General features: G+C 42.6%; 1 protein-coding gene across 2 annotated transcripts in view; it reads left to right on the top strand.

Annotated features, from left to right (window-relative positions):
* Window positions 1-163: 163 nt before the first annotated feature.
* The window catches only part of kcnq1.2 (potassium voltage-gated channel, KQT-like subfamily, member 1.2), a 202821-nt gene continuing 192834 nt past the window's right edge, over window positions 164-10150 (top strand). For both annotated transcript variants that reach the window (XM_058076401.2, XM_058076398.2), the window contains exons 1-2: window positions 164-410; window positions 4323-4954. In XM_058076401.2, coding sequence (XP_057932384.2) covers window positions 4494-4954 — 461 coding nt within the window. In that variant the 5' untranslated portion in view covers window positions 164-410; window positions 4323-4493. The remainder of the gene's footprint in view (window positions 411-4322; window positions 4955-10150) is intronic.

Raw genomic sequence — 10150 nt, 5'->3', positions numbered from 1 at the left:
AATGACGCATATGATTACAAAAAATAACATTTAATACAAATAAATGGCCAAAAATGACGCCTAAAATATCGTACCAGTCAAGCGTCGGTACGCCAAGTAAAAACACGAGCAGCACTTGTGTGAAAGCCAGAAAAATCAAGTTTCTTTGAACTCGGCACCATGTCCAGGCAGAGATGCACTTCAAAGTCCCACAGACAGACACCGACTTGACACTTGTGTGCGCTCTGTTTATTTTTCGCTTGTGTGGCCAAAATCTAACGTTTAGCTTGCAATTTGTTATCTTTGCTCATTAGACGAATCGCATTTGGATGTTGTTTCCATCTGGGTTTGCGTTTAAAAGCCGAATCCGTGGATATATTTATGTTTTCCCCCCGCTGCTAGCTTTTGGAAGCGCGTTTTGGTGATTGAAGGTAAGCTTTTCTGCTACGATAGTTGTTTACACTTTCTCCCCGACGCGTCCTTGCAATTGCCAGTGGTTCAATGCCATATCATGTAGACGGAAAGTGTGTGTGTGAAAAGAGCCAGAAACTCAATCTACAGGAGGAGAGCAGTCCATGTGGTCCTCGTCATTGGTGGCTCTATAGCTGAGGACAGATGTCTTCTCCCGATTATGCTGACAAACCTATTGAAAGGACTTTTTTGTCTCTTTTTTTCCATTACACCTTTTCCAATTGCCAACACAGTCAGCACAAAGATACACATACCAGAGTTAGGGGCTACTCAAAGTTTTACCACTAGTCTGAGCTCACTTTGATGATTAATTATCAACAAAACTGGTAAAAAAGGAAACATCTAGCAACCCTAAACCAACTGTGTTATTGGTGGATTGTAAGGTTGGGGCAGTTTAACTGTCTAGTTTCTAGTTTACTTCTTTTTGTCTCATAAGTCTCCCTTTAATGTTATTATAAACTGTCAAAAGCAAATCTAAGTGGAAACACTTGCATAACTTCCTCCCCCCAACAGCAGATTACATAGATTAAGCCTTAGAATACCAAAAATAATCACTTTATAATCAGTATATAATAGTTTAACTCACAAGTGCTGCTCTTTTATGCCTGGTCACTGTCCCTTAGTGTTGATGCTGTTTGTTCAAGATGTACATAGAAACATCCAGAAAACTTCAACCGAGTATGATATTGGTCTTTTAATGTATGATCTCTCTGTTTTTGTGTTCATATAAACTGTCCAAAAAAAAGCCTTGGGAAAACTTATTTCCCTATAGCAAATAACAAAAAATATCAAGGACTGGATGTTGCAATGTCAGTCGACATTGCGTGTGAATTCTGAAAAGCTGATGCAAAACTGAAATGCTTTGAAAAGGTACGGAAATAAAAATGTAGACGACCGCCTGATGTCATTTAATTTTATGCCTAGTCAGGAATAGAACTACCAACCTTTGGGATGGGAATATAGAATGAACATATGTAGAATGAACATAGTAGACGTTTGGGAGCTGAAGCTGGACTGAAATGCTGTGGAAATATGCTGGAACGTTGAATGAATGTCACCATAGGGTAGAATCTGCTGTATCGAAATCCGGTAGAAATGACGACTGTCTGATGTCATTTAATTTTATGCCTACTCAGGAATAGAACTACCAACCTTTGGGATGGGAATGTAGAATGAACATATGTAGAATGTAGAATGAACATAGTAGACGTTTGGGAGCTGAAGCTGGACTGAAATGCTGTAGAAATATGCTGCAACGTTGAATTAATGTCACAATAGTTTAGAAACTTCTGTACCGAAATCCTGTAGAAATGACAACCGTCTGATGTCATTTAATTTTATGCCTACTCAGGAATAGAACTACCAATCTTTGGGATGGGAATGTAGAATGAGCCTATGTAGAATGTAGAATGAACATAGTAGCTGTTTGGGAGCTGAAGCTGGACTGAAATGCTGTGGAAATATGCTGGAACGTTGAATGAATGTCACAATAGTGTAGAATCTGCTGTACCGAAATCCGGTAGAAATGACGGCCGTCTGATGTCATTTAATTTTATGCCTACTCAGGAATAGAACTACCAACCTTTGGGATGGGAATGTAGAATGTACAATGAATATAGTAGCCGTTTGGGATCTGAAGCTGGACTGAAATGCTGTGGAAATATGCTGGAACGTTGAATAAATGTCACCATAGTGTAGATTGTGCTGTATCGAAATCCGGTAGAAATGACGACCGTCTGATGTCATTTAATTTTATGCCTACTCAGGAATAGAACTACCAACCTTTGGGATGGGAATGTAGAATGAACATATGTAGAATGTAGAATGAACTTAGTAGACATTTGGGAGCTGAAGCTGGACTGAAATGCTGTGGAAATATGCTGGAACGTTGAATGAATGTCACAATAGTGTAGAATCTGCTGTACCGAAATCCGGTAGAAATGACGACCATCTGATGTCATTCAATTTTATGCCTACTCAGGAATAGAACTACAAACCTTTGGGATGGGAATGTAGAATGAACATATGTAGAATGAACATAGTAGCTGTTTGGGAGCTGAAGCTGGACTGAAATGCTGTGGAAATATGCTGGAACGTTGAATGAATGTCACAATAGTTTAGAATCTGCTGTACCAAAATCCTGTAGAAATAACAACCATCTGATGTCATTTAATTTTATGCCTACTCGGGAATAGAACTGCCAACCTTTGGGTTGGGAAGCATGCACTCTATTAACCGAGCCACGCCACTGTTGTCAGTGGCAATATAAACTGTCTAAAAGTTTAGCGACATACACGCCATGTACGTAACTCCGGGACTTAGAACATCAGCAAAAGAAGCCACCATGAAGAGGCAAATCTTTCTGTAGTTCTTTAAAGGGAAGTGGTTTGAACTGTTAAGAGCCAGTTGGGGGATCGCCTTGAAATGTTCCCAGAGTGCTGTGCAATTGTTTTACCTCCCCAGATGGGCGATGAGACAGGTTTTGACCTCCATGAGGAGGATGACACAACGTAACACTGTTTTTATAGCGGGAAATCCTCCCGATAGAGCGGCTGTGTGTGTGTGTGTGTGTGTTGACCTGTCACTGCCTCACGTATGGCTCCCTTCTGGGAACACGACAAGCCTCTTGCGCTCGTATTATGCTGGCAGGGGTCACCATGTGATATACTGTAATAGAACCATTTGGAAAATCCTTTCCTGTACTTGTCTAAAACTGTGTTTAAACGTGAATCCTTCATATTCCCAGCCATTTTATGACTCTAAGACTCTAAGATGAACAGACAGATACATAATAATAATTATTATTATTTTATTGACATATTTTATAAAATATTTTTTGTATTTGTATTACATACATGGCATTTTCTATGCCACTTATCCTCACTCGGGTTGCAGGGGGTATGCTGGAGCCTATCCCAGCTGACTTCGGACTGGTCCCGTATAATAATATATTTTAACATTCCACAAATAATGGTATCTAATTCAAACAATATATATTCCAATCTAATATTATAAATCATGTATTGTGTTATCATACATTCATTCACTCATTTTCTACCACTTATTCTCATGAGGGTCGCGGGGGTGCTGGAGCCTATCCCAGCTGACTTTGGACTGGTCACGTACAATAATATATTTTAACATTCCACAAATAATGGTATCTAATTCAAACAATATATATTCCAATGTAATATAGACAAACAACCATTCACACTCACATTCATACCTATGGACAATTTGGAGTGGCCAATTAACCTAGCATGTTTTTGGAATGTGGGAGGAAACCGGAGTACCTGGAGAAAACCCACGCATGCACGGGGAGAACATGCAAACTCCACACAGAGATGGCCGAGGGTGGAATTGAACCCTGGTCCTCCTAGCTGTGAGGTCTGCACGCTAACCAGTCGACCGGGTTATCATATTATGTTATGTTATTAAGCATGAATGTCATTGATAATTTCTGTTAAAAAAAAAGCAATGCTGAATATTTTTCATTTTTTAAATATTTTATCCAGCTCTGATTTGGTAAATTTTACTTTCATTTCTCACGGGTTTAAAAAAAAAAAACAAGACAAAGGATTTGCAAATGGACTCTGCATACAGTGTATACCATTTTGAATATTATATAAAATGTTAAACATAGAGCCCTGCCCTAATGATCGCCTTACCCCCGATTGCAACGTGGTACTCTCTGCAGTTAAGTAAACAGCCTTATATGAGGAAAGTGTGTGTATGTATTGATGTGGTTTACAGTATCCAAGTCGTGTATTTTTCATGGCCAATGCAAAATGAACAGGGTCTCGTCCAAAAGAGGGCAAGGCCAACTTTCAGTCACACTATCTCCATGTCTCATGTCACGCCTTCTACTGCAGGAATGGATGCGCATGCAGCTCCGCAGAGAGAGTGCTCGTCCGCAACAGGAAGCTAGCCATGCCTCTCTAGGCCTTCACCCCCTGCTGGGCACCTAAAACCACCAAAAACCGCTCTCAGCCTGCAGGGATCATCATCTGGCAGATCGAGGACGCTCAAAGTTGGGAAGAAAAATGGGGGAAAGACGGGCCAGGTCCTTCCACATGACGTGCCACCTGCAGCGAGACTACGGCAGCAGGCTGGTGGGGCCCTTCACACGGTGCGGACCCAACGGCTACGCCAGCACCAGCCTCAGCCTTGACCAGGAGATGGATGCCGACCCTTCTCCATCTTGTGTGGCCCCCGAAGCCCGCGCGTCTATCGGAGGCCGCTATTCTCCTGTTTCACTGGAACTGGACCCCGTGGCAGTGAATAATGGATCAGGCATCCCCGCGGCGAAGGACCCGGAACTGCACATCTTGCATGGTCAGCCGTCCGTCGCCCAGGCGCCGCCGCCGCTGCCACGTTCAAGCTGGCTACATCACCACCAAAAGGAGTTCCAGCGGCCGTACGTCAAGACTAGCATGCAGGGCGATGTTTACAACTTCCTTGAGAGACCTTCTGGACTGAAATGCTTCCTCTATCACTTCCTTGTGTGAGTACCTTGTCATCAACAATTTTAAATACATCTCAGATAAGCAACAAAAAATCATTTAGTTTTGATACTGGGAACATTTGGTTCTAGGGACACAGATCACACATAATAAAGATATTTTTACATCAATCAAAACTGAGCTTCACTATCTTGTATTGGCGCTCATTGGTAAATACAGGTCGAATGATGTGCATTCATCACCTGCAGCCCCTCTCTTGTTAATTGCATCTAGCGAGCGGTGCTCCTTCCAGTATTAGGTTCTGGCTACCAGTAACAGAAGTACAGTCGTTTTTTTTGTTTGTGTGTGTGTGTCTTCTGCTGGTCGTCTGTGCTTTGCTTAAAGACAGTCCATCAGAAGCAGGTCAGTGTGGTCTGGTCAACCATACCTCTGGCTCTTAACAAACAGGCGGCCTCATGCATGAAACATGTTGGCGTCATTGTGTGACCTGCAAGGGGAGCACGCTGACCTGCACTTCAAACACACTGACTTACATAAGGCATTTTTCAATTCAATGTCAATTTCCTTTATTGGTGTGAAGATGCTTGAGGTTTAATGTGGATGGTGGTTGAGATTTTTAAGACAGGAACTTGTTGAGGAACCTTTGAATGGGTGTTACCTATTGGCCAAGCAATGGTACGGCTGTCATTTCTCAAGTTAAGATTTCATTCATTCATTCATTTTCTACTGCTTTTTCCTCACGAGGGTCGCGGGGGGTGCTAGATCTATCCCAGCTGTCTTTGGGCGAGAGGCGGGGTACACACTGGACTGGTGGCCAGCCAATCACAGGGCACATATAGACAAACAACCATTCACACTCACATTCATACCTATGAACAATTTGGAGTGGCCAATTAACCTAGCATGTTTTTGGAATGTGAGAGGAAACCGGAGTACCCGGAGAAAACCCACGCATGCACGGGGAGAACATGCAAACTCCACACAGAGATGGCCGAGGGTGGAACTGAACTCTGGTCTCCTAGCTGTGAGGTCTGCGCGCTAACCACTCAACCGCCGTGCTGCCCAAGTTAAGATTTTTTAAAACCAAATATATATGTTGATATATTTATATTTATACATATATAAACAAAAAAATCATGTATCACGTACATCATAAGTTTACATTTAAGTTACAACTCACCGCCATGCATTTTTTTCTTATGTTGTTCTTGTAAAAGTTGTGTTTTGGGTCATATGAAGGGTTAAATTTTTCCACTTCAAAGATGAATCATTGGCCATCCATCGTCTTTGTCAAGTTTTGGACACCAAAAGCTGTTTTCCAGTGTTCCTACTACTAAAATCGAAATTTTGGAAGCCGAAGCTGGACTGAAATGCTGTGGAAATACGCAAAAATGTAGATTGAAAATAAGAGTAAACTGGTAGTTTGAGCTCCAATTGGGAATTGAACCAACCATCTCTGGGTCTGGATCCAAACGCAACAGCTGCGCTATACAACTTTTTCTACTTTGCCACAATTTGCCACCAGTAGGGCATGTCAAATGGAAGAATAGGTGGAATAAATACATGAAAATGGGCGACTTTCAGCATTCACACAAAGAATATGCAGACTTATGATGTAAACTTTTAATGTATGACAGCAACATTTTGTGCCACTTTAAAGTGTCATCAATTCCATGGCCCAAAATGGTGGTGTGAATGGCTCTTCATTGATAAAATTCCTTTTAAACTGTGCGCCAGTGGACTCAGAGCAGATTACTGTGGGTAAAATATGAATGACACCACCAGAAGTTGTACTGAACGGGTTTCCCCCCCCGAGTTAGGACAGCTTGAATGTGGCAGTGTGTGTCATTGTGTTGTTAAATGCTCCTGTTTCTGTGGCTGATGCCTTTTATCTTTCATCATTTCATCATTGTTTGCTTTGCACGCAGCATCCTGACCTGTCTGTTAGCGTCTCACTTTAACAGGATGCTGCTGGATTAGTGCTGCTGTTGCTCCACATGCACGCTGAACGGGGCCCGGGAATTGGCCGGCTGTCTCTTTGCTGCTTTACCGTGACCTGCAATAGTGTTCTGATATTTTTGAGAACCTTATGCAAAAATGCTTCTAATCTGTGTGTTTTGCTGAGAAACAATGACAAAATGCTACTCATAGATCCTCTACAGTATATGGCAGCAGTGTTCTGCAGGTTCTGAGGACCAAATGCAAAAACACTACTCAAAGATTGTCTATATGAGGAGAGTAATGCCAACAGCACCACTCAAAAATCATCTATTTAACACGAGTGTTCAGCAAAGGTTCTGCTCAAAGATCCTTTATATGACAGGATTGTTCTACTGTTTTTAACAACAAAGACAGGAAGTCCTACACATGGCAGACATGCTTGCAGCAGGTGGATGGGATCGGCATTTTAAAGTGTCAATATCATCCTTTTTCACTGATATCGGCCTAAACCAATCTGTTGCCGATCGATCGGAGCACCCCTAGAATTTACCCTTCTTTTTGGTAAAGCACCCTGTTTATGAACTGTGCCCTATAGAGCCCCTGTGCCCTGAGCAATAATTGAGACTCAAATGCTTTGCTTGGAGGGAGGAGGGAGAACCTGAGCCTGCCTTTCATTTAAAATTAAACCCTTTTGAAAGCCCTCCTTTTAAGTAACTATCACTTGTTGATGGCTATTAGTGGGGGCCATCTATTCTGTGGGCCTCTTCACTGATTGGCAGTGGGCATAAAGGGAGCACTCATAACAGCCCTAATAGTCTGCTGTGACACATGCATACAGGTGCTGGCTTTATTCATCACTCAAACATTTTCCACTGCACACACACACACAGCAGATACTCACATAGACCCACTACAGCCGCTGCTGTTAATGCTACAGTTTATGCAGAGGTACCCCTCCCCACACGTAAAATGTGCTGTGCGTAGGGCCATCATCCCCATTCTACACAAGAGGGTGCAAATTGTAAATTGAGTTAGATTTTTGTTGGCCAACCCTGCATAAAATCTGATAAAAGTTGGCATATGCTGGCTAGCGTGTACATTGTGTGTAAAGTAAGGCCTACATGCTAACACGCCATCAGACAACCAGGGATTCCCGTCACATTCCCGACACTCCTTTTTGAGTCTTTTACATAAGTAGACGACCCAAACATGGTGCCATAACGCAAGTCATAAACACAACATATCCGTAAATTCTCACCATGCATCTATTTTTAGCCTTAGCAGGTGTTATCCATGCAAAGGTCTTGCTGCCATTAAAGCAGTTGGAGGGGCGGGGCCTTGGACCTGTCCATGTTGGTGGACGAAAAAGCGCAGACGTCCAGATGTTGTCTGCATTTGTGTGTTGTGTATTTATAACCCGGCAGATTATTGAAAGAGAATCCTGCATGTAAGCATGTATACATGTGCAGTATGTATGCAGGGTTGGATATCTGCTTATGAGGGATTACCGTCAGTGTGGGTCACTTGCATTTCTTGGTAGCCTAACCCTAACCCTGTTTACACAACACCACGGATTTTTGAAGCGAAGCCTTTCAAAAATGCACTAAAAACCCTCAACACATAAATGAATTTGTACTATTTCTATCTATCGATCCATCCGTCCATCCATCTATCTCCGTCAATCCGTTCATCTATCTCCGTCCATCCATCCATCTATCTCCATCCATCCATCTCCATCCATCTCCATCCATCTCCATCCATTCATCCGTCCATCCATCTATCTCCATCCATTCATCCGTCCATCCATCTATCTCCGTCCATCCATCCATCTATCATCTATCTCCATCCGTCTATCCATCCATATCTATCCATATCTACCCATCCATCTATCTCCGTCATCCATCCATCCATCCATCTATCTCCATCCATCCATCTATCTCCGTCCATCCATCCATCTGTCATCTATCTCCATCCATCCGTCCATCCATCCATATCTATCTATCCATCCATCCATCTATCTCCGTCATCCATCCATCTATCTCCATCCATCCATCTCCATCCATCCATGTCCATCCATCCATATCTATCTATATCCACCCATCATCTATCTCTGTCATCCATCCATCCATCTATCTCCGTCCATCCATCCATCCATCTATCTCCGTCATCCATCCATCCATCCATCTATCTCCGTCCATCTATCCATCCATCCATCTATCTCCGTCCGTCCATCAATCCATCCATCTATCTATCTCCGTCCATCCATCTATCTCCATCCATCCATCCATCTGTATCCATCCATCCATCTATATCCATCCATCTATCTCCATCCATCCATCTCCATCCATCAATCCAACTATATCCATCCATCCATCTATCTCCATCCATCCATCCATCCATATCTATCTATATCCATCCATCTATCTATCTCCGTCATCCATCCATCCATCTATCTCCGTCCATCCATCCAGCCATCTATCTGCGTCCGTCCATCCATCCATCCATCTATCTCTGTCCATCCATCCATCTTCATCCATCCATCCATCTATATCCATCCATCTATATCCATCCATCCATCTATATCCATCCATCTATCTCCATCCATCCGTCCATCCATATCTATCTATATCCATCCATCCATCTTTCTCCATCCATTCATCCATCCATCCGTCCATCCATCTATCTCCATCCATCCATCTATCTCCATCTATCCATCTATCTCCATCCATCCATCCATCTATATCCATCCATCTATCTCCATCCATCCGTCCATCCATATCTATCTATATCCATCCATCCATCTTTCTCCGTCCATTCATCCATCCATCCGTCCATCCATCTATCTCCATCCATCCATCTATCTCCATCTATCCATCTATCTCCATCCATCCATCCATCCATCTATCCATCTATCTCCATCCATCCATCCATCTCCATCATCTATCTCCATCAATCTATCGCTATCCATCGCTATCGCTATCCATCCATCTCCATCCATCCATCCATCTAGTGGTAGTGTAAACATACTGGGTAAGCACCTTGTCTTGCCCTTTAATAAGAAAGTGACTTGAAACTGACTTGAAAGTGACTTGGTACTTTAATTACTGCCCACGCTTCTCCTTCCGGTTATTAATAATAGCTGCCACCTTGCACAATAGAAATAAACACAATGATAATCCACAAAGCAAGGAACGTGAATAAATCCCGTATGAGTGCAGAGCAAAGCAACGCTGCCCAGTGAAGTTGCATTCACATTTTGTTGTCAGAGGAATTATCCAAAACACTATTTTGGATAG

The sequence above is a fragment of the Doryrhamphus excisus genome, linkage group LG1 (genome assembly GCF_037039965.1).
Source record: "Doryrhamphus excisus strain RoL-2023G ecotype Guam linkage group LG1, RoL_Dexc_Guam_v1.1, whole genome shotgun sequence".
Classification (NCBI taxonomy): domain Eukaryota; kingdom Metazoa; phylum Chordata; class Actinopteri; order Syngnathiformes; family Syngnathidae; genus Doryrhamphus; species Doryrhamphus excisus.
Note: the sequence above shows the minus strand (reverse complement) of the source record. Positions and strands in the feature narration are given on the sequence as shown.